Consider the following 25,793-nt stretch of genomic DNA (forward strand, 5'->3'; position numbering starts at 1 on the left):
CTGCTGCCTTTTCCTTTAGTTTATTCTGCAGAATTATACATGCAACCTTTACAACTTCAGCTTTAAACTCTTTTTGTGTCACCCTGACATTTTATAGGTCCAACATGATTAGAGTACATTCAGAGATTATACAGCTATTCAAACCAAAGCTAATATTGGCTCTGTTCTCCACCTAAATATACACAAGAAAATCCCAAATTTCTCTTTGGTCAAACATAAAACGTCACATTAACACTCGGCCTAGTGAGATAATCTGCCTTCTGCTGTCACACTGGAGATGTACATGTTTACATGACAGTCAACTGTACAGATTAAGGCAAGTCAAGTGATATCAAACAGGGAAGGGAGAGGAGGGATAAAAGGGATTTAAAACGGAGACAGGCGGGAGTGATGTGTCAAGCGAGACGTGTGTGTTCAGATGTAGACAGGTTGTTCCTGTGCTGTCAGCAGACGGTACATGGCTGCAGGCATCGTCTTCATGTGGATCTGGAGCAGAAAGGAAAAAGTGCAATGAGCAAACTAAACTCTCCTTAAATGAACCTTTTCCATGCAAGAATAACTTTTTGTAGAAAATTACAATAGCTTCTTTTTTAAAGATGTTGTCACATCATTTGTTTGTGTTAAACTGTGACACAGTTTAGGCCAGTATCAACCAGGGATGTACTTTGTTTCAGTGAATGCAAACGTTTACCTTCTTCAGGGCCCAGAGTTGATTAATCAGTGTGAATTTTCTCCACTGGAAGGCAATAAATGGTAAATGGCCTGTATTTGTATAGCGCTTTTACTTGGTCCCTAAGGACCCCAAAGCGGTTTACACTACACTCAGTCATCCACACATTGGTGATGGCAAGCTACATTGTAGCTACAGCTGCCCTGGGGCGCACTGACAGAGGCGAGAGTGCCGGACACTGGCGCTACCGGGCCCTCTGACCACCACCAGGAGGTAACAGGTGAAGTGTCTTGTCCAAGGACACAACGACCGAGACTGTTGGAGCCGGGGCTCGAACCGGCAACCTTCTGATTACAAGATGAACTGCCAACTCTTGAGCCATGATCGCTCATTTGAAAAATATTTTATTACAGAAGGCTACCCTGTTGAATAACTACCCAATTGTGGTGTAGGGGTTTAAGTGTACTTCTGGTCTTGGCGTCTGAGAGGGTCTCCTACGGTAAACTGGTCCCTGGGGAGGGGCTAGACTAAGGAAGTCCTAATGAAACTTAAGTCTTGGCACTGCATAACCACTCGTGGAAGTGGAATCTGGGACCACCTCCTCTAGGCCTGGCCGCCAAACACTTAAAGCTCATGAATACACCACTTATGTCTTATACATGAGTGATGGGAAGGCAGAGCCTTGGTTGTGCACCTACTGCACTGGACTGTTGTGCTGAACCGAGAGCTGAGCTGTCCATCCAAGTTTTGACCCTCAGTTATAGCCACCTGTGAAGATCTGGGTAATGACTGAAAGAGTAAGGTTGAGAATTCATGGGGCTGCAATAAGTCTCACCCGTAGGATGGGCTCAGTGTTAGGGACAGGGTGAGGAAATCTGGAATGATCTCATATTCATAGTGAGGAGGCAAAACGTAGTTATTGTGCTAGATAAATTGGTTTATGCCAATAGGACCAGGTGGAATGGACTGATTGATTTTTCATGGCGTGACCCACCCATACAATATAATGGAAAGATTATTTTCAACTGTAAGTCATGCAAAGCTGCCCTAGTAAAGGCAAGACTTTAAATATGGAGCTGAAAATGACAATAAAGCGTCTCCTTTAAAGTGAAATGGTGCTGTGCTGCACAAAGAACCCTGGGATTACAGCTTTAAAGCCGTAAAAAGGCTTTTAATGTGAAATATTGATGCAGGAGGGAAGGCATTCACTGAAGCAAGTCTTTCAGCTGCAGCTGTTTTCCTGATGGAACTGAGGCTGATTTTGAGACAGTTTCAATAATAAATCAAGAAGGCCTATAAAACGGGAATTTACATGTTAAAGATATTTTAGGATACGTCTCAAACATGTTTTTTGCTGCTGAGGTAAATAAAAGAACATATGTGGCCATTTTGAGTATTTACCTCTCCCATGGCATTGGACAGGATCTGAACAATCTTCTCGTGAGGAGTCGCCACGACGCTCTGGCTGTTGATCTCGATGATGCGGTGACCGACGCGGACGCCACCTCTCTCAGCGATACCGCCTCTCATCAGACTGCAGATCTGCACAGGAAGGAAACACAGAGGGATTTGGCTTAGTGGGGACACAGCCGATACCAAATCTAAGAATTTGACAAGAAGGACAATTCATTGAATTTGTTCCCTGCAGCTGCGAGTGAGTTTCAGTAGCTTCAGATACTCACTATGCCATTCTGGACGCTGAAGCCCAGCTGGTATCGGAGATCCGGCCTGCGAATAAGCACCATGGTGACAGGAGGGCACCTGACAATGTTCATCTTGATCCTGGACTGAGACTTGAGACCCTGGGGAAACAGCAAGCAGACATATGAGACAGATCCAGCAAACATTTAAGAACCTCTTCTGCTTGTAAGGGGTTTCAAATAAGATGAAAGGTGGAAAAGAGAGAGCAGCAGCGTACCTTGATGATGCTCTGGCAGGTGCTGAGAGGTAAACCCACCAAGCTTGTACCATTTATGGTCATGATCTGATCTCCGATGTTGAGTCGGCCAGACTTCTCCGCTGGGCCGGCGTGCATCATGCTAGCGATGATCACTGTGGGGAGGATTGACCCCCAGCCAGACTCCACGATCACCACGCCGAGGATCTCGCCTTTTTGCTTCTCGATGTAAACCTGAACGTGAATATGACCTTAGTTTCTTTAAAGATACCAAATAATGTTCATTTACAGCTTCAAAGTTGCATTTTGGGGATTCTAGTAGAACAAATCTTGTCGGATATCTGCTATAACTCTGTGAGGAGGGGCTCAGGCTTCCGAGAGCTCTCAGCCACATAAGGTAGCGGATCTTTGTTAGTCTGACATCGTGCCAAACAAACAGCCAGATGACTTGGATAATGAATGACTACAGTGTTTTTAGGCAATTTAGCAGCTGTGGCATCAAACTCAGATATAGAACGTATATATGCATAGCTGTATGTGTTAATGAAGCCTCAAGATGGACGTCTTAGTGCTTTAAATCCAAATGTGAGGTGTGTCTGAAAAGTGAAGGAGCACACCAATTTCTCAATCACACAGTAAAACATACCGTGCTTGATCCTAATTTTTACCCTAGTGTGTGCCATAAATTACAAAATTAACATCCCGTTGTGTTCAGTAAGACCTGAATGTGCAACTGAGACCACAAAATTCTCAAGAAAGTGCTTAAAGAAAGACTTAAGACTTATCCCATAGACCTCCCTATAACTGGCCGCCCCCTGCTGGCCACTAGATATGAATGCAGGTTTATGGCACTTCAGCACTGGCTTCAGTCTGTGAGCTCAGCTAACATCCACCTGAACACTGGATTGGATAATCTCAAACAGGATGTAACATTTAATCTGCTGCTTCTGCAAGCCACTTTGCAGCCCACCTTCAATTCATGTCATCCATTTCGTACTCCTCATGCTGTTTCTGACTTAACTAATGATGCAATACAATACAAGTTTATTTGTATAGCACATTTAAAACCAAGGGTATACCAAAGTGCTTCACAACAACACCATAAACAGATACGTCTGTTTTCACTGATGCTGGGAAATTTGCAGTTGCTCTCAACCGTTATCCTTTCCACATATGTGCATGGAGGGCGGATACAGTCAAATAAAACTTCCTGCAGGTTTTGATTAAAAGCGTCCCCTCTGTCTTTATTGTGGACTTCATATCAAACTAAGATGTGAATCGCACCAAAGAAAAAGAACTTTACAGAGACACTTTGGACACATATCAACAGTCACCTTCACCAATCCAAATCTACCACAGTCCTCCCAGTTCGGGCTTCTCGCCGCCAACCACACAACTCTGAAAAATGTGAGATGACAGCAGGCAGCGAGAGCGGGGAGGAGGCTCCGAGGTCAGAACAGGTCGAGCATCACAAATTCACCTTTATACTGAGGTTAGGAGTTTGCTCTTTTTATTAAAATGTCATCTCTCAGTACAACTGTCATGCAGCTGTGACTCCTAAACCAGATGCTCATGTAACAGCACTGCGAGGCAAACTAACAACACAATGAGCAGGAAAAACATTAATAGCCTGACCTGAATTAAAGAGATGTGTTGCTATTTTTATCTGAAAGATTCATCCATATGCAGAGTGGAATATTTTTATCTTGCGAATGCAATCGTGTCCCTGTCGATGATGATTAAAACCTCCCGACTGTGCCGCCACCTGCTGGCTGACTTACGTCTCTGCAGTTCTCCGACTTGGAGAAGTGGATGAGGTCGTCGTTGTACATGTCCTGAGTGTTGAGCAGGTCACTGTACTCCCTCTGGCTCAGGTCCTCGGGGTCGATGCCGTTGGCCCTGAGGAACTCCTGGTAGGCGACGCTGAAGGACTGACCGATGGACTGAGCGATGAGCTGAGCCTGAGAGAAAGAGATCAATCACGGATAATAAGAAACAAGCTACACTACAGCTGTACCTTTAAAGACATTCCCCACCCTAAAAATAAAAATTTTTATTCTAAGACCAAATCCTAAAAGAACGTATGGAATTTTTAAGCTCTCCCACTTTTTAGTTTTTAATTTTGTCCATAATTAATATTGGATCGGTCCTTTATGAATTACAAATATTTTCTTTCTTCTCAGGTTAAGGCTGACATCAGTTGTGCTTTTAGAAACAATGGAAGCAGATTTAAACTGCAAACTATAAATAACTCTCCCCTTTAGAGCTATTTTAGTGTTATTTATCCAATCAGATTTCTGTTTCTGTTTCTTTCTATTTCTGAGTATAGCTGTGGCTCAGGAGGTAAAGTGGGCTTTCTACCAATCAGAAGATCAGTGCTTTGGTGTTGAACCCTGGGTTTCCCTTAAATGCTCCTTCAGCTCATAAAAGGCAAGCCAGATTTGATGTGCCACTGAGAGTTTATGAAATTCTGAAGAAATAATCAGTATGGAAGTTCTTCAAGGTGTCCAAGCCTGAAGGATTTATGAGTTAGCAGTAGGTTACCTAGCTAGTAGATGTCTAAGGGTTATAATACCATATTTTGGCTAAAGTTGATTTCTTAAAAAAGAAAGCGAAAAACTCTGAAGGTAAATTGAAGAGCAACACTTGGAGGGTTAGTTGACATATAGTGATCTGCTACATGATGGTTAGCTGCAGAGCTATGGTTAGGCTAACTTAACACAAAAGCACCAGAAACACATAAGATGAGAATTAAATTGTTCTCAATAAAAGTTCATATTGGAGCTCCTAATGGAGAGACAAATACCATTGTACAGCAAGAAGACAATGCAGAAACAGACCAAATTTAAGGCAAAATGCGATGACCCATTGATATACTAAATTACAATTACATTTCAAAGACTTTTACAGCTATTTAACACTCTTTACAGCTGTTTTAGGGGAAATTTAATCTAACATGTTTTCAGACTTAAGAGGCAGATATCCTGCAGTAGATTACTTAGATAACTTTTATGGCCTGCCCTACATCAAAAGCGAAAAAGACCCTACACCCTAAAAATAAAAAGGTGATCAAGTTGAATAAAACCAGATTTTGAGGACCACTGTTTTTAATCATTGACAAAAACCACTAGTAACTCACATCCTCAGACTCGAAGACGTGGCAGATCATTCTGTACAGTCTTCTGTCATCTTGGGTTATGGTGGTTTGCTCTGCTGTGCTGTCCAGGTTTTCCTGTGCGCTGCGGGACCGGACCATCTTCCCTCGGGCCATCAGGACCACCATGTTACCAATGTCAGCTATGTAGGAGATTGTCCTCAGGGGCAGGTCCATTAAACACTCCTGGTAACGACAAATACATGAGTCACTTGTAAATACAGGCCCTGCATAATAAAAATAAAATGAATAATAAATCAAATCTAGTTTAACCAAATAAATAAAAAACAAAGGACCTAAAATTGAACCTTGCGGTACACCACAGATAACGTGAGCTTTAAATGATGAATATGATGTGGTAGCTGCTAATATACTAAAGGTTTTAATAGAAGTATGGAAAGTGTTGCAAGGGAAATTTGTAATTTTGTGGTGTTGATATAAAACAAAATAATATATGTTATGTTTATACCTGAGTGTCAGCATTGAGGACCTTGATCCTTTGTGTGGACATGAATAGATCAACCTCAGCAGTGGATGGAGCCTCGTCGTCGGGGCTCTGCATAGCCGAGAAAAGAAGTGAACAGAGGAGGCAACAGGTTGATAGAGAGCAGCAAAGAGAGTAGAGCGGGCGTCACGATTGTCCAGAACCTCCAAATCTAACAGCTGCTCATGAGATTGACAAAAGCAAACAGTCACGCCTGGTCTAATCTGCACTCAACAAATGAATAAGACAGAGACACTTGAAGCGTGCATGGCCATTCTCCTCTGTCGTCATCCTTGGCCACAAATTCTGCATAATGCATTGCAATCGCAGATAAGCAGAATGAAAAACAAACTCACCTTCTTCCTGTTCTTCGCCTGTTTCTGAGCTGCCTGCAGTGATCAGAAAGAACAGCGATTCAGAAATACAAATCAAGGCAGCGGTGATTTGAGGAAAAGGTGGACAAACACAAAAACTAACCGGATCATGCACTGTAGACTGCCTCTATTCCAAATGCCAAATCAAGGGACACAAGAACCTTAAAGGGGTATGTTGCGTGTGCTTGTGTGTGTGAGAGAGAGGGCAGTGGTGTTACTGTCTATCACATTTGACAACAGTGGGATGCCAGAGGCGTTTGCAGCAAACATTATCAAAAGTGTTCTCTGCATCAGTGTGACACAAACGACCCTGAAGAAAGACGAGCGACCTCATGTGTTTGCAGCAGATGTCTCATCACAACTCGAGGTTTCCAAATGCTGTCTGATCCCCTTTAGAGATCAAGGATTTAGTCTGTGAAATCAGAAGGCTCATTGTGTTTATGTGGACTCAGACTACAGTTGATTTAGCTTAAACAAAAATAAATGTGGCTCTAATATGTTATCCAGTTTGTGTAACCTTTATTTCCGTCCAATTCAATTATATAGCATCAATTTACACCAACAGTTGCCTCAGTGGGAAGGAAAAACTGTTTTAATAGGAAGAAACCTCCAGCAGAACCAGACTCAGGGAGGGGTGCCCTGCTGCCGTGAGCAGCTGGGGGTGAGTTCAGTACAAAAGACACACTGTGGGAGAGAGAGTCAGAGTTCATTGATTGCTAATGATTAAATACAATATAGAAGAAACTAACCAAAGGAAGGTTCTGGGTCACCTGATCCAGCCCTAACAATATCCTTTATCAAAAAGGAATGTTTTTTAGGGCCGAGTACAATAACCTCAGCTTTGTCTGAATTTAGAAGTTAGAGGTCATCCAGGTGTTTATGTTTTTAAGAGATGGTTATAGTTTAACTAACTGATTTGTGTCATTTGGTTTCATGACTAATAATGCTGGGTGCAGTGAAAATGTATGCATGTTTTTCTCTTAATATTACCAAAGGGACGCATGTATAATGTAAAAATGTACTGGGCCCAGCACATAACCCTGTGGAACTCCATTATTAACTGTTGTATATGAAGAAGACTTCCCACTTACCTAAACAAATTGAAACCAATCAGACAGATATGAGTCAAACAATTGCAGTGCACTTCCTTTAATACCAATGTGTGTTCTACTCTCTGTAGTAAAATATTGTCATTAACAACGTTAAATGCTGCACTGAGTTCTAACAGGACGAGCATAGAGATGACTCCACAGTGAGAAATCATAAAATCATTTACAACCTCCAGTTGCTGCTGTTGCAGTGCTATGGTGAACTCTGAAGAACTTCACTCAACACTCAAACAGACCATTCATCTATTTAACTCTGAAAAAGATGTGAAAGTAAACATATCCACCCTAACATCAGCCATTACTTTGTGGACTCCACATTTTGCCACTGTGTTGATTATTTGTAGCCATAGGAAACCATATTTGCACAGGAGAGTGCCATGAAAAGCTGCATCTATAAACTAAAATTTCACAGTAGAAAAATGTTTGTGAATCTGAAAACTGCAGCTCATGTGTCAATTCTTGTGCCATTTCTGATCATTTTAATGGAATATCATGACTGATATCATGGCTTGTTTGTGCTCCAGAATTGGTGCACGAGCCACCGTGCTGCCAATCACAGTTACAGTCACAACAGTTGGTATGGGATATTTTCCACAAATCCCTCTGCCCACATTAAATTAGGAGACACTAAGCATGCATGTGGACGACAGCCTCACACAGAAACAACAGCAGTTTATTTCTAGAGATTACAAGTGATTGCACTGTTCAAATGTTAGACACAAATGGATGAGAGGTTAGGTAACTGGCACTAGCGCTGTGGTTACAGCAAAAAAAAAAAAAAGATGACTGAAAATAAAATCTAGAGTCTTATGTTTCATGTGAATTAACTACATTTTAAAAAGTGTTTTTACCATTCACCACATAAAGCATCCTTGTTCAGCTTTGGTCACTAGAAGCCGAGTAGAAGCTTAACTTCACTTTCAAGGAGTATAGACAAGAACATAAAGTCTGAAGATGTTACAGCTCCAGCAACACGTGCAGCATGAAGAAGAGCTTCATTACAAAACCAGGAGTCATCCTCACCCTGATGAAATGCTGATTAAGTAATAAAGTTAAACTTCACACTACAAGCGCTGCTGCAGCTTTAACCTCTTTTTGTCTGCTGCAAACCAGCCCTCCATTAAATACGACACACACCAATATACCAATATTTAAGAATTAAAAACTCTATTTACTGATAACTATTATTCTACTATATCACACGCAATCTCGGTTTGTTTGTCTACCAGCACCTTGTACAAAACCCAACTCTGCAAATGGGTACATCTTAGGCTTCTTGAAGGTTCCTATCAGTATCAGATATTATGACACCATTGTGTTGCCTAGTAACCACCTACCAACAGGCTAAAATTGTAATGTTTGTAATGGCACCTTAAAAAAAGCATCGTCTCATTTTGATATCATAACAAGAGGCTCTAATTTTGATCCACAGATGTTTAATGATGCACGGTACATGATGGCGCCATCACGCTGCCTGGCAACTACCAAGCAACAGGCTGAATCTACTCATTTTTAGCATTTATGCAGCCATAACAACATATGAAAGCATATGAAAGCATATGAAAGCATTTTCATGATCATTTTCATTTCATCATGAACAGCAACAGCAGCACAAAGATGCTAAACTGCTGTGGTGTGGGCATGTACTAGTAAAGTTATCCTTCAGCTATTTCATTTTTGGTAAACAGTCCCCATGTGGATTCTATGCTCAACTTTTACTATAATTAAAATAAATAAATAAATAAATAAATAAACAAACAAATAAATACAATTAATAATAACAACAACAACAACAGGAACATACAATTTGAAAGGCTCCCTTTGAAAGAAGGTGTTTTTAAAAAAAAATCAAAAACTGTTCTTGTTTTTGATAACTAATAAATATAACAATACCTAATTTAATAGACTCCTTTTTGTATAGTTAAAAACTTCAACCATATAGTTGACAAGATATTTAGTTTCTACGCCACATGGGTGATGTCAGCGAGGTTATTTCCATTTTTTAGTACACACTCTATGGATTTGATATTTTATTTTTCAAGACTTCTTTAATCAGACATTATATTATAGATTATTATGTACAGCACAAAAAAAAAACTGTTATCAGCTACAGACACTGAACCTATTAAGTTGATCTAGTATCAGTTTTCATATCTGATCTGTTCATTTTCTTCAGTAACTGGAGCAGCTTAAATGCATAAAGCCACCGTAGAATCAACGCTTACTGTATTCACTTTGCATGAAATGCAATTTTATAGAAAATGTGTGTGGAAGAGCCACACACACACACACACACACACACACGACTGAAAACAAAGTCAGTTTTACAGAGAGCTGCACAGGTTTTAAAAAAGCCACAGCATCAGATTTAGCATCCTTACAGTCAGCTCATCCAGCTTACTAGACAGAAGCCTGTCTCTCTTTTTCTTTCCCATTCTAACAAATAAAAGGACTCATACATCCCCATCATCAGCTCACAGTCTCTGACCTTCTCCCTCTCTCGGCTTCTCAGACATTAACAGAGGCGACGTCCCCAAACTATCAGTCAACCATCCAGAGAGGAGCGCAGAGGCAGGCTCAGCTCCTGTCTTCCTCCTCCTGCCTCCAACTTACTTCTTCACAAAGCTCACGTCTCACTACTCATCTCTCACACTCAGATAGCTCTACGTTTGAATGCCATCTCACTCCCTCCCTCCCCGACACCACCTCCATTTAACTGACTGCATTAGAAAGAAAGGGCTGATCTGTTTTTTTTCTCATGTTTACAGTAACACCAAAAAGTCACATTTAAATTAACATCCTCTTATTCCTTATCCTTTTATTACGTCCCCATTTGCGTGATCCCCATTTGACATCATATACTGTGACTGAAGAATAAAGTGAGGTCTCCTAGCCTCATAGCGTTTATATAACATCCAGCCTGTACGGCTCTGGATCAGAAGCAGTGATCTGTGGTTGATTCACTGCACACACACACACACACACACACACACACACACACACACACACACACACACGGACTTTTTGCTGTGTTGCCCACTGAGGGCTTCTGACTTTAAAGACCCAAATACACAGCAAAGCTCAGTTCCATCTCCAATGATGCGTCAAGGCGCATTAGAAAATGCAGCTCTGAATCAGAGCACTGTGGCTTTAATATCTGAAATCCTTGATGTCTATTTTTCCAGCATGTAAAACATTTTGGCGCCCAAAGACATGTTGACCTTACCTCAAAGGAAATATCACCCAGACTGTGATAAGTGGGGATTAATTTACTCAAGACACATTTTTGTTCATCAGTCACCGGATAAACACAGGAGAATGCACAGATGTCTGTTAAGTAAGATAACACACACCACATAACTTAAAAACACTCAGTGGCCACTTTATTAGATACACTGGCCATTAACAAAAATGTCTAAGAAGCTAATCACATGGCAGCAACAAGACGGACCGCTAAAGGTCAAACTGAGCATCAGAATGGGGAGGAAAGTTGGATTAAGTGACTTTGAACGTGGCGTGGATAATTTTTCAACACGACCATCTCCAGGGTTTACAGAGAATGGTCCACAAAAGAGAAAATATCCAGTGAGTGGCAGTTCTCTGGCTGGAAATCCCTTGTTGACGTCAGAGATCAGAGGAGAATCGGTGAAGTGCTTCAAGCCAATATGAAGGCAAATGCTTAACTCAAATAGACACTGGTCACAACCAAGCAGAATAACCTTTATGAAAGCGCAGAACCTTGAAGTAGATGAGCTACAGTAATATTTGAATGTTCAGATTAAAATTTGATGTGAACAACATGAAAACATGGGTCTGTCCTGCCTTGTATCAGTGCTCCAGGCCTGCAACGGTGGTATAAAACTGTGGAGGATACCGGAGGATGAGTTTAAAGCCACAGGCTACCTAACCATGTCAGTACCTTCATCATCACAGGGTTCCCGTCTGATGGATGCTTCCAGCAGGCTAAAGCACCATGTTACAAAGCTCTGCTCATCTCATAGAGGCTGGAGAATATCCCAGCTGTCTGAGGCAGGGCACACACTGGGCTAAAATACAGAGACATACAAATATTTCGATGGGCAATTTGCCAGTTAACCTAACCCCACGTCTTTGGAATGTGGGAGGAAGTTGGAGAGAGAACCCATACAAACACAGGGAGAACATGTAAACTCCACACTGATGGTGGAAATGAACTCAGGACCTTGTTGCTGTGAGGCAATAGTGCTAACCACCATGCTACCTAGGGATGGGTACCGGTGTCCGGTTCTGACATAAACGGTAGTAACCAGACCGAAAAGCAGCGCACATTTCGGTGCTTTATTTCGGTGCTTTTTTTTCCTGAGCTGTGATACACTTCTAGCCAATCATTTTACGTTTCCGAGGATAGTAGGCGGGGCCAGGTACGTACGTTCTGTTAGAGCAGAGCTACAGATTAAAAATGTCCAAGGCGAAGCGGTCAAAAGTCTGGCTGTACTTCACAGCAAAATATGCAAACTCAGCAGCCTGCAACAAGTGCTTTAAGGTGATACTGTGATACTGTCAAAGGAGGAAACACCTCAAATCCGATGAAACACCTGGCGACGCATAGCGGGTTTTTTTTAAAGCCGAGAAATGCGCCGTATTTGATAGCTTGCTGCGAGACCTCACACTGTGCACGTTGGGTGGGTTGCCAGTTATCGGACCCGGAGCAACATCCCCCAAAAACACGAAGAATAGAGTCCTGGCCCCTAGCCCTGCCAGTGTAGCAGAAATGATGAGGATGATGATGGCAGCAGCAGCCGTTCTTCTCTGCGTGAGTAGCTTCATGTTGTTCGAGTGTAATTTACGTTGAGTAGGCTAACCACGTTATTACATTAATGCATGTAAGCTGAACTAGCAAACATGATCATAGCTACATGCGGCTGTCCTCTTGTTTGATGGCAGATACTCCCTTCACCCTGGACAAAAAGGCTAAAATGACCAAAGAAAAAGTGGGAAACAGCTGAACATGAGAGGATTTTGGACAAAGTTTGTGTTTTTTTTCCATTGTTTAAGCACTGCTTCCAGCCAAGAGTGATACCATATATGCCCCATAGCTGCAGAAAAGGCTAACATTGTTATCTTTTTACAAAAAAAACCCAAAACAGCTGAACATGAGAGGTTTTTGGACAAAGTTTGTGTTCTCCATTCTTTAAGCACCGGTTCGAGCACCGTTTAAGCACCGGCACAGTTTCAAAAGTACCGATTTGGCACCAGTATCGGATAAAACCTAAACGATACCCATCCCTAATGCTACCCCTTGTATTCATGGTAAAACAAGAAATAATTATGACCTCTAGGGAACATTTAGTTCCTATGAAGTCTTAAATTTACTCACAGTCAGTCACAAATTGATTTTTTTTGGTCTCCTCACTCTCTAAAACTGGCAAAATCAACCTCATCAATCCGCAGATGCCATGAACGTGTCACATACGCACGTTAGGTCAGCAGTTACAGATACACAAAAATTAGATATGGGCCAGGCCTGGCATAGATGGCACTGTCCATGCGATGGCATGCCATATATGGCTCGATTATGGTTTGGTTTATTCTGGCCCAGGCCCATAGAAAACAGGTCTGGCATCAAGCTGGCACTTCTGACTGACCGGTGTCATGGCAGAGTGTATGTCAACCAGATGTGGGCCAGGTCTGGCAATGATGGCACTGTTTATGTTCCTATTTTAGTTAGAAGACCCAAATGCCATGTTGCAATACTATACTGCTATGGTAGCCAACATTTCAAATGCAGGTTTGTGAGTGTACACTTTATCCAAAACCTAGTGAGGGTTTACTCATCTTTGCCAGTGAGTGGCTGTAGCTCAGCAGGTAGAGCAGGTCACCTACTAATCGGAAGGTTAGTGGTTTGAGCCCTGGCTCCTCCAGGCTGCATCTCAAGAATGTGAATTTGTATGAATGTAGTTAGGAAGCACTCAGTGTAGAGGAAATGTGTGATTGGGTGAATGTGGCATGTTGCATAGAGCACTTTGAGTAATCAAGGAGAGTAGAAAAGCATTATATAAGAATCAGTCCATTCACTGTCTGAGCCTTGCCATGTTACTTTTGCATGTTCTGGCACATGTTGTTATTACATGGCTTGATTAAGGTATCATTACATTACATTACATTAGGCTGAATGGCAGAATGACAGATAGTCAGATTAACAGTATTTTGTCTCTATCTGCAGGTTTTACACGCTTACATATAAACACACAGTTACTGTCCCTCCATTTACAAAGGCAGAGGCGTCACTGTGTGATTATTTTACATGTAGTTGTTTTTTCCTGTGTAATAATATTCAACATTGCTATCAAGAAATTTTTCAAAAAATGCCTCTCTGTGCAAAATGGGTTTAAAAACATAAACAACTGTGGGATACTGTTTGTCTGTGATTTAGACAAATCGTGGCAGGATCAGCCTGATATTATTTGTATCCCACTGTAACTTTACTGTATAAAGAGCTAACATCTCCAATATGTCAGGAGTAGTTAGTCATTACAACAAGTGTTTGTGAACTAAAAATCAAGAATGTGGGATACTGTTTGTCCGTGATTTAAACAGCCCAGCGCTGCTCCCGACGAAGGGAAAACCAATTCTGCAGGGAGACCTACCTCGGCACTTGTGCAGGTGAAGCCAAAGGGAAGATTTGCTTCACCATATTTTCTAGTCTTTGGCTTAGAAGGAAGTTGGTTTGGAAACATATTCAGCTATGCTTCATCTCCTGCTTTGCGTTTGTGGAGGCGCCCCGTGCTAGCAGTGTCCAAATGTTGTTGGGTTTTTTTTTTTCCCCTTTTCATACCACGCCCCCCCCCTGAAATGGCTCTGCACCCCCCTAGGGGACGGGCCCCACACTTTGGGAAGGTCTGCCTTAGGGTCATGTCCAATTTCTATGAAGCTGGAATAGATCTCCGTGATTGTTAGTCCAATACCAAATAAATATGTGGTTACCCACTGCACCATCTGTGAGTTTTTCACTCACATCCTGACATTTCTGGTTTTATTTTAAATATAAACCCCTCTATGAGTCTTATTTTACCCTAGATAGGCCTTAATAACAGGTATCTGTTACATAAAGAATAGTTACAAAGGGAAAGCCACATTTTTTTTCCTGTTCATATCCTTTCACTGTGATGTGAACACAGAATGAAACGTGCTCTTACTCGGACTCTGCTCATGGCCTCTTGGGCCTGCTGCATGCGGGCGCTCTTTGTGGGCGTCCTCTCTGACAGCAGGTGGGTGCAGCCCATGTAGGTTGCTGCAAAGATGATGCCATCAATAAGGTCTTCAGGGTCACACGGTCCCGGGACTGCATTTAACAAGATGCACTTGTTAGAAAAACACACATAAATGCTGCATATGTACATTAACATGCTTTCAAATAAATATCTGATATATGAGAAATACAAAATATGAGACAGAGGTTCAGCTGAGAATAAAAATATGATTATCACTCACCGTCTACAAACGTGGGAAACTGTGGAAGAGATCTGCGAATCTGAGAAGGCGCAGGAAATTAAAAAAACAACATTTATTATTTCTCCTCACATGCTGCAGATCTCCACCGACTCATTCACATTCAGATGAACACCTTATAAGAGATGCAGGCCTTTGCAAGATTTATCATCACCCTAGAGTCTTACTGTGTTTCTACGATGGCATTTTAGATTCATTTAAGGGGTCGCAGGAATGTTACTGGAAAGAACAAGAGATAAGAGCAATATTCTATAAATATGGTGGAAGTTTTTTTTTAACCTTTTTTTCCTTATTGGTAAATTTTTATTCATAAATTTGCAAACTTTCTTATAGCAAATTTGTGTGTTTATGTCTTAAATATGTGACTTTTTAATCTATTTGATTTGTGAGGGGTTTTTTTTTTTTTTTCTCTCTCTCTCAACTGTGTAAGTTTTTTTAGTTAATTACTTTATTTCTTGTAAATTTGTGACTTTTTAAATCTCTTAGATGTTGGAGTTTCTTTCAAGTAAATTTGTGGGATGTTTTTTTTCTCCTACATTTGTAAATTATTCTCATAAATTTGCAATATTTTTCTAGTAGATCTGTAAGTTTACTTTATGTCAATTTTACACATTTAGTTTTATACCTCATACATTGGCAAGTTTTCCCCCCATAAATCTGAGATTATTTCTTGTAAATCTGCATTTTATCTGCATTACTGAGTTTCCTTTCTCATAATTCTATGACTTTAATATGACCTTTTCTCAGAATATTATCCCTCCTTTTCCACAAACCTGCACAGGCTGTAACACGTTTTCAAACACCCAAAGATCTTTCTTAGCCTTATTATGACCCACATTTATAAAACTCTCATGTGACATTTATTCCAAATATCAGTCAGTTGTTATCTACAGAAACTTAATACTGGGTAAAACAAAAAGCTGCGTTTTGGTAAGTTAAACTCTCACCTCCTGCACAGATGGCTTCTGAGGAGGTGACTGTTGCTGAGCTTGAGTCTGTGGCTGTTGAGAGGGGAGCTGCTGCTGCTGCTGATGTTGACACTGTTGATGCTGATTAGGCGGCATGTGTTGGTACGGCTGTGGCTGGGTGTATGTCTGCGGTGACCTAGCGGCATCCCTCTGCTGTGACTGGTGGCCTTGTTGGTGCAGGTGGTGGTGATGGTTGTGCTGGGACTGTCCAGTGTGATAACTTTGGGGATTGGGTGCTCTAGAAGAGTGATCAACCCTCAGGGGACTGACCGGATCCCGAACTGGAGCTGAGGTGTAGCAGCTTGGAGACTCAGAAGCTGACTCAGGGGGTGAGTGAGGAGAAGACTGTGGGAGGGGGAAAAGAGAAACAGGAAAAACCCCTGTGAAACTGCAACTCGATACAAGGGTCAGGATGAAGCATTAATACGTGTACCATAAAATCAAATGAGAGCTAGCAATGTAAGCTAACTGGAAAGGATAAAAAAAAACTTTATCAGTGCAGCGCTCCACAGAAAAATCACTTGATGACATCAGTCAAGCCCTAAAGACAGTCTACTATGTTTTTTTATTTATTTATGGAATTTGTTGTTAAAATGAGTGCAGTGCGATTGTGGCTCAGCAGATAAGAGTTTAAAAGTCCTATATACTGTAAGTACCAAATGTTCTATTTAGTGGGAGTAGATATCCCTTATATCAGGGGTGTCAAAAGTAAGGCCCAGGGGCCAATATTGGCCTGGAAAATTTTTAAACTTTTAAACTGTAACATTTTCTGAGAATTAACAGAAACTCACAGGACAGTCTGGGCAACAAACTACCAGAACTACTACTATAATTTTACACATTAATCATGTAGTTTCACTGGTCCAGCCCACTTAACATCAAAGTGTTGCTGTATGTAGCATGAATTATGTCATTTAAAAGGAGTCTGAAATCCCTGCTTTATATAGTGATCTCAGGCACAAAGCCCCACCCACGCACTATTCAAACTTTCTGTTTATCAGGGGCAGCCAATCAGAAGAAAGATGTCTATAATGACTGGACAGACAGCAGATGAACTGAGGGGCTGGACCATGAATATGGGTTATTTTGCACTGTGAATCATGCAAAGCTGCTCTAGCAGAGTCCAAAATTACAGAGGTGGAACTGAGCCCAATAGATCCCCTTTAACACTGTGGAAAATAAACAGCAGTAATACATAATAATATTCTAAAATACATTTTCAAATATCACTGCTTTAAAATGATCTTTATATGTTTCTCCATCTTTGTTCAGCACCAGCCTAATTCTGCTCTGCCCCCTGCCTCCTGTTGACATGCTGGGCTACACAAAACTCCTATCTCAGCTAAGTCGCGCCAAAATCATGAATTAATACTTTACTCGGTGCCATACCACCTTACCACCAGGTGCGATAATTAACACTTTGAGGCACACTCAAAAAGACGATTCTTTGCTAACGTGAACATGAAGGATTAATTTTTTTTTTGAGTAAAATGCAACTGAAATACACAAAATTAAAAGTTTATTTATTCAAATAATTAATCATTGAGGGAAAAATGCTTGGAATAACTGAATGAATACCAATCAATCGTATTTCATTTGACCAGATTCTATTAAATAACATTTTTACAATTTATTTATGTAACAAAATTACATGTAATCACATTACTTAAATTCTAAATTTTGGCATAAATAATTTGAGGGCACATGAGTAGTAGTGCATCATGGATTTGATGTGCTTTCTGGTAGGGGTATATATAAGATTAATAGTAAAGAACTCAAAGAGACTTGGACAAAATATTTCATGATTTCAACTCTGGTGACTATGATAGATACCGGCGGCTCTATAGCAGTGTGAGATAATATTTACTGAGGCTCAAGTTTCTCAAATATTTGAATAGTAATCAAATTAATAAGAAAATAAAATTGTTTCTGCAAGTATTGCTTTTTTTATGTGCACCTGGTAGTATGTAGCTCACAGTCTATTTGAAGACTACCATATAACGACAAGAAAATGCATCAAATGTGTATAGAGCTGATAAAATATGTGTGAAACATGAAATTAGATGCTACAGATGAAACAGAAGAAGCATGAAAATAAATTAAAAAAAATCGGTAGAGATGTTAAAAAGTCCTGAAAAATCACAGAAAATGAGGCAAAAACCAAGAAGCTGCAGGTCTTCTATATCTCTGCACTGTCATGTGATAGTGCGGTTGGATGGCTTCCTGTACTTAAAATGCTGATCCCTAAAAAGCTTCAGCTTTCTGTTCTGTTTCTGTTTAATGACCTCTATATTTATCTGCTGCCATCACGAGAGAAACCTGCTCACTGTAGAAAAACAAAACAGCAGGAACATGAAAATAAAAAGGCTAAACTGATCTACTCCCCTGAGTCAATCAAACTGCATCTTTCAGTCTGTTGTGAAATTAATAAAGTAACTGATGGGATACTAACATGGCCAGCTGTAGTCTGCAGGGGGTACATATCCTCCGTGGGGCTGACCTCCTGTCTCATCACCCAGATCGGCTCCACAGGTTGGTCAGGTGTGTACGGGGAGCGCATCGTCTTCGTCTTCACCCCCTCAATCGCCTCTTTGATGTCTTTAATCGCTAGGCTAATGGCGTCGCCTGAGCCCTTTGCACCTTCTGCATTCTGCTCATCCTGGGCCTCGCCTGAGCTGCTCAGCCCAGATGGAGGGGTCTTGGCTTGGGTTTCTGGCTGTCTGGGTGGCTGCCTGCGGTTTTTAGTGACAGGGCTTTGATCGGCACTGCCTCCCTCGCCATCAGACTGACCATCATAGTGGTGCAGCCGGCAGCCAACAGAGCGATCCAGAGGGGAGCGCTGTGAGCGCCGGTCTCTGGCCTGCCTCGGGACATGATGGGAGCCCTCGATGGGGGAGGGCAGAGCTCCTTTTTGTACATTCTCCTGTCTGTGGGGGGTAAAGGGCTCTTGGCGAGACTCTTGGTGGCCCCTGTTAGCCTCGGTCCTCTGACTGGCCTGCCTGCGAGGTTCCCTGTTTGGCTCAGGGTAGGAGGTCTTAAGCGGCTCGGGAAAAGAGTTGGGATGGGGTTTTGACTCCGAGTATGACTCATAGACCGGCTCTGAGTAAGACTTTTGGTGGGACTCTGTATAAAAGTCTGCATAGGTTTTTGGATAAGATTCAGAGCAAGAAGTGGAGTGGGACAACGAGCATGACTCAGAGCAATCCTCATCCTCCTCTTCTTCTGGTGGCAGGTCATTATCGGGTAGAGGGCTCATACTGGCGTCCTCACCGAAGTGGTCCAGCTGGGGGAAAGCTGGAACATCAGGGGAGGAAGGGGGAGTTGGTGAGTGAAGTGGAGGCGGGCTGTGGAGAGGTCCATCCATACTGAGTGAGGCGGCACTCTCCGTGTCAGAGCAGAGATCTGTGATTTCACTTCCCTGAGCTGAAGGATCCTCCTCCACATTGTCCATCACTCTCTCTTCATCCTCCTCCACCCTCTCAGCATACTCCTCAGCTTTCTCATCATGCCCGCAGCCAGAGTGACCTTCTCCTGGGCGGTGGTCTCCATCCTCATCCCCTACCTTCTCCTGCTTTCGATGATCCTCTTTAAGATCTGATTCCTGCTCACACTCCATTTTACTCTCCTGGAGATCTTCTTCAGCATCATCAGGAGGAGCATTGTGAGTGTCAAGCTGTACTTCACGGGGTGCAGCACCAGATGCAAGGTGGGTGGGTGTAACAACAGCAATGGGAGTCTGGTGAGAAGATTCCCTGTCCTGTGATTGGTCCACTACAGGATCAGCTGTGGATGATTCCTGCACCTGCACCTGCCGTGGACCTTCTCTCTCTTCCACACCTGGTGAGGAGTCCTGAACCTCTCTGAATGGCTGCCGCTGTCTGTGACTTCTCAGTCTGGGGTTAGGGTCACCATGACGGCGGTAGCGAGTGACGGCAGCGCGGGGTTGCTGGACAGGACGTGGGTCAGCATCCTGACTAATCGCAGCTGGGGCAGAGACCGGACTCAGAGGCTGACTTTGCCCTTGCCCTTGCCCTGATGGAGGCCGGCGGCGGTGCCGAGGCGGTCCACGACCTCCAGGTGGGTGGTGGTGGTGATGGTGGTGGTGATGGTGAGGAGGAGGGTGATGGTGATGAAGGGGATTCAGTTCCCCATCCTGGTTGAGCATCTGACATGGTCTCCAGGACCGGCGTACAGGAGGGTCTCCAGTGGTCCCATTGGGCTGCCTGCTCCTCGGAGGCCCCGAGACCTCCTTGTGTTCCTCGCTGCCTTCCCCCGTTGCCTCTCCCTGATACTTGTGGCTCATGGCTGGGGTATGATTCGAGTCCAATTTTCAGAACATGCTCCTCTTACTGCCAAGAAAAGCCAGCTCAGGGCACAACCTGGGAGAGATGGAGACACGACATAAGCAGGAAAATTATTAAAGGGTAAGGATAAAACATGAAGGCTTCGAAGCCTGAGACAAACGGGGTAAAAATTATATTAAAATAAAAACTTTTGCTAACGGATAAGTGAAAGAATAATAATCATTGTGTTGATATAAGGACTCACAGATGCCATTAACATGTTTGCCTAACATCTAAAATAAAATAATGGTGGCTTTGGTGATCACCCCTAGTTTGCACTGCAGGTCTCTGCCGCCTGGGGCTCATTCTCAGTGTCGGATGGACCCGTGTCCTCAGTCATGTCCACCTCTTTTTGAAAGCTATACTTTGCTTTATCCAATGGTGCAGCAGCAGAGGTGTGAAAATAAGTCTGCAGCTCTGTTTATTTATTACTTACACACCTACGTCCCACTCACCCCATTTGTCTGATTGTTTAAACCAGAATAAGAGCTACAGAAGGATTTATGAGCTTGAGATGAAAGCTATGACGTCTCCCGAGATCGCCAAGCACTGATAACAATCACCTCTTTTTCAGACACGGGTACACCTTGTCTGTACCAAAATACATAAGGCTGCTAGTAACTGGAGGCCAGTCGCCGTGAATCTAGATTGATTTCCCACTGTGATCTGTGCCAGCTGCCGATGCGCTTCATCACAAATCAATATCTTAATTACTGGTCTTTATTTACTTTATTTACTGCCAAATATCCTTGGGCAAGATACTAACCCCATGTTTGCCTACTGGTGGTGGTCAGAGGGCCCGGTGGCGCCAGTGTCCGGCAGCCTCGCCTCTGTCAGTGCGCCCCAGGGTGGCTGTGGCTACAATGTAGCTTGCTATCACCAGTGTGTGAATGGGTGAATGACTGAATGTAGTGTAAAGCACTTTGGGGTCCTTAGGGACTGAGTAAAGCGCTATACAAATGCAGGCCATTTACCATTTACTACAAAAGCATTAAGTTAAAATTATTGTAGACTGCTACTTTACATTTTCCAGGTCTTTTGTTTTGAAGGTTTATATGCCATTGACTAACGAACATCTCTTTAAAAAACAGCAATATTGCATATCACACTAAGCAGGGACTATACTGCTAATAGCAAAAAAAACAAAACAAAATCCAAATCCTCTGGGATGCAGAGCACTTTAATCTGCACCCCGTTCATCCGTCCGTCCGCCAGCAGCTGGCAGATGGCACAGGGTGGAAAACACGAGAAGGAAGAGGGAGAGGAGGAGGCAGGGCAGGGGGACAAGGAGGGGCTTCTTTCTTGCTACGTGATAAGATCTGACAGAGAAGAATGGAAAAGGGAGTGATCTAAATAATAAATGCCCTCTGTGAAGGAGAAGCCCCTTTTTGATATGTATTTAATGTGACGAGGCTACCGGGGAATCACTCATTTATCTTGTATCGCAGGCTTCTGAGGTCAATAAGCTGAGAGAGGACACCCGAACGTCACCTCGCAGCATGTTTCAGAATATTAAACTGGTTCTGGACAGTCTTTATAAACTACACTGCAGTGTAGTTTATAAAGACCAGCGCAGATGCATCTTAAAAGGTTCGTATCTGATCTGCCCTCACTTATTACAAGAATCTATAAATACATTAGAGTTACATTACAACTTTTTTAGCTTCTTCTTACAGCTCTGCAGCTAATGGTCAATCAGAGAGTCCATCGGCGCGCTTGTTTGCTGACTTGGCCTCCGGGGGTTATGGACTTTTTCAGGGCTTCCAATGCTGGCCGTGCATATGTGAACCAAGACTTCCATTTTTTGCATTCATTGCTAAAGAACGCAGATAAACACCTCAAAGCCTTTTTCTTATTTATTCTGAACGTAAGCACAAAAACCTCAGGATAAAGGCTTGTGGCTTTAGCAATGCAAGGAAGAACTTAAAATAGGAGAATACGACAGTAATCTGAACCAAATGACTATTTTTTTTTTACTATATTTACTCAAAAATGTGAGCAAATAACATCTGAGAAACAGAGACACGGTTGTACTGAGGAGCCAAGCAGGAGGGGCTATTGCAGTACTAGAGATGATCTGCAGATACACATCATGTCCGCGATGGTTTTCATATTGTGGAAATTAGTCCCGCTTCTGCAGAACTGGCTATGTATGTGTGCATCTTCTCCACCTTGGACACCTACTAGGCGTAATCCTTGTTTCTCTTTTTCTGAACTGAGTGGTTTCTGTGATATTTTGGACCTGCTTCTAGAACAAAATAACTGGGTGTACATAAGAAGTTAGTGAGGGTGATCTCTTCCTGTACAGCTTACTACGGCTATGCTCGGAAAAACCCAGAAATTCTAACGGCTGTCAAATTGTGCTTTGACTGATAAACTGGGGTGCCAAAACACGTCATTAAGGCTACAGGGGCGGTCGTCTTTATGGAGGAAATAGTTAATGTGGGGTTGCAAACCTAAATGCAGACACGACTGCTTTCTCTGTTCACTTGTAAGCATGATGCCTCAAAAAGTTTTGGAAGCATTTGCGGAGCCAATTAAGGACGTTAACTTGAGGAGTCTTTCTGGATCTAGATCTCGATCCAGAACTTTTTGGTTGGATTCTTTATGAATGTAACATTTAGAAAAATGGGACGTTTAGCAATGCATCTTCACAGAAAAACTGGGAGACATCATCTTGATGTCAAAGAAAGAATCACAACTTCATCTGGATCCAGGAAGTCTATTTATGCATGGTGTTTCTGGAAGCTTTCCCACAGCTCGCTAGTTAAGTGTCCCACAAACATCTTTGACTTAATTTTTTCGTTTATTCCTAACAAACAGACACAGGAAGCTCTTGATCCCATTTCAGTTATCCAGTCTAACGTAACACGTCACTGCTAATAAATCTGCTGACGACGCTACAGTCAGAAAACTGTTTTGCTTCCCTCATGAATGGATGAACCTTCCTGTGTGAAAGCAAAACCTCAGTAAACGTCTTAATGTGTCTTACAACAAACCAAGGCAGAAACAAAAAAAAAGTATAAATGGATTTTGCAGCGTCGAGGATGCTTACTGCTATTTTTTTTTAGTTAAGGCAGTTTCAAAAGACCTACTGAGGGAAAAACTGATCTGTATACAGCTTTAGAAAACCAAGAATCTGGAGCATTCAGCTACTTACTTAACAAAGATTGGTCTGCGTATGCTTAAAGCAAAGAGTATGTGACCATACTTAATGAAAGTCTGTGGATATTCCTGTTATTTTTTATCTATTTAATAAACAGAAAAAATTATATTTATATGTTTTAATCATATTCCTGGTGATTTTTCTTTGGTGAAAGGCCAAGGTCTTTGGTGGGTGCCAACATTTTTCACATGCAGGAAAACCTCTGAAGCATCCTTATATTTTTCCCCTCTCATCTTCATGTCATTTGCATCTCTTTTGATGAATGTCAGTGGCTTTGCAGCAGTCATAATAAACTGTGAAAAGGTGGTACAAGGATTACAGCTGTCTCATAACACCACCACCTCTGTAAAGGTGTTAAGTAAATTAAAGGCACAAAAACGAATATGTGAATATGCTGGATGGTGAGGGCAAAGGTTAATGGTGATGATGAAACATGAGGACAGAACACAACTGTCAGGAGGGGAAGCAGGAAGATCGAGGATGGACCTCCAGCATGGCTAATGTCCCACTCTGAGTGGAATTTACAACTGGATAGCAGCGGCTGGTTGAGTCCAGGGAGAAAGGGGTGACTTGGGTCACAGATGGCCCTGGCAGCACTGCTGTTAGTCAGGCAGGGCATGCAAAGCTGAGAGGCGAGCGCCACGCCTCCATCTGTCAGGCTGAAGTGAAAGCTGCCGGGTGGGGGATTTACTAACCCATTAACTCGCTGACCTTTCACTGACAATCATCCACACACACTATACATACCAGCAAAGCCCTGAATGATTAAATCTATTTAACACTCTATGCATGCATCAGGGCTAAAAGGCAGAATTAAACCAACAAATAATTGATTTCAGTATCAATGCTGCTGTCATTATGTTACATGATTAAACATTTAGTCTATGAACTATCAGGAAACTGTGACAAACACTAGCATCCCATTTCACACATCCAACTATTGGCACAAACTTGGACAATCCTGGCCACGTTTACAAACTTGAGGTGGACCGTCAGCACCTGCTTAACGCCATCAGGGAGAACGTCACATAAAAGAAATATCTGTGTGTTGTTCTACTATACTCACATTTCAATGTGGATCTTATGTCTGATCATGGATTTTTAGTCCTTTAACAGCTAAGCTAAGCAAACCTAACCTCAGCTAATTAGTCCCACAGTGAAAATAAATTCACTCAAAATGGAAAAGATAAGTAATTAATTAAGTAATAAAAAACTAAAAAAGAAAGCAAAAATCAATTTATATTATATTATATTATATTATATTATATTATATTATATTATAATAGCAGGCATTTGGGAACCCCGCAAGGAACATTGGAGGAAAAAAAAAATGAAGATGATCTTTTGAGATCTCAAGTTTGCGAGATCTCGCAAAAGTAACTCTGTAGGAAAGTGACATTGGGAGGGAAAAACTCCCTTTTAACAGGAAGAAACCTCTGGCAAAAGCAGGCTCAGGGAGGTGGCATCTGCCATTTTTTTGGGAGCGAGGGAAGGAAGACAAGACAAAGACATGAAAGTGTTTTGTTGGTTATCAGCTAGCTAGGTAGTTCGGTTATCAGGCCAAGCTAGTATTCATAAACTGTAAGGGTGCAATGCACAGATACATATCTACTAATTAGTACAAGGTTAACAAACAATGTCATTAATCAAAACTGAAGCTTTCAAACAAACTGGCCACCCCCTAACTGCAGAATACACCTGGAAGAGTCGTCATTTATAGAAGCTAAAACCGTTTTCGTACCAGGCTTTAAAAAATGCTTTTAATGGTGTAAAGTTGAACATTTTAACATCGGAGTCGATGGGGATGACTCACTTGGCCTCAAGTGGCCACTACAGGAATTACAGGCTTTCTTGTATTGGTTTTTAAGCCTGCACACTCAATACTGCAGTAACACTTAAAGCAACTTTAGTTATTTTTGTTCAGTTATGATTAGTTCATAGGCAGCTAACCAAAAACAAATTTGATTAGCATATTTCAAAGAAAAAATGCCCAACATAACCCAGTTCCATCGTCTCCTCATGATTAGCTGTCTTACATAACAGTAAACTGAAGTAACCTAAGCTAGTTTAGGGTTTTAATACATAATTTTAATATTTTCTCACATTATGATTTAAGGAAATTAAAAAAAGAAAGCAATGG

At 42.0% G+C, this 25,793-nt stretch overlaps 1 protein-coding gene across 1 annotated transcript in view; it reads right to left on the bottom strand.

Annotated features, from left to right (window-relative positions):
• Positions 1-4: 4 nt before the first annotated feature.
• The window catches only part of LOC102216090 (amyloid beta A4 precursor protein-binding family A member 1-like), a 26,779-nt gene continuing 990 nt past the window's right edge, over positions 5-25,793 (bottom strand). Inside the window, exons 2-13 of the mRNA XM_005725559.2 lie at positions 18,597-20,523; positions 16,124-16,489; positions 15,159-15,198; positions 14,864-15,009; positions 6,562-6,594; positions 6,191-6,277; positions 5,707-5,907; positions 4,349-4,528; positions 2,589-2,801; positions 2,353-2,472; positions 2,072-2,212; positions 5-486 (exon numbers count right to left, since the gene is read on the bottom strand). Coding sequence (XP_005725616.1) covers positions 415-486; positions 2,072-2,212; positions 2,353-2,472; positions 2,589-2,801; positions 4,349-4,528; positions 5,707-5,907; positions 6,191-6,277; positions 6,562-6,594; positions 14,864-15,009; positions 15,159-15,198; positions 16,124-16,489; positions 18,597-20,447 — 3,450 coding nt within the window. The 5' untranslated portion in view covers positions 20,448-20,523 and the 3' untranslated portion in view covers positions 5-414. The remainder of the gene's footprint in view (positions 487-2,071; positions 2,213-2,352; positions 2,473-2,588; positions 2,802-4,348; positions 4,529-5,706; positions 5,908-6,190; positions 6,278-6,561; positions 6,595-14,863; positions 15,010-15,158; positions 15,199-16,123; positions 16,490-18,596; positions 20,524-25,793) is intronic.

This window comes from Pundamilia nyererei, unplaced genomic scaffold (genome assembly GCF_000239375.1).
Source record: "Pundamilia nyererei isolate P.nyererei 1_Seehausen unplaced genomic scaffold, PunNye1.0 scaffold00016, whole genome shotgun sequence".
NCBI classification, from domain to species: domain Eukaryota; kingdom Metazoa; phylum Chordata; class Actinopteri; order Cichliformes; family Cichlidae; genus Pundamilia; species Pundamilia nyererei.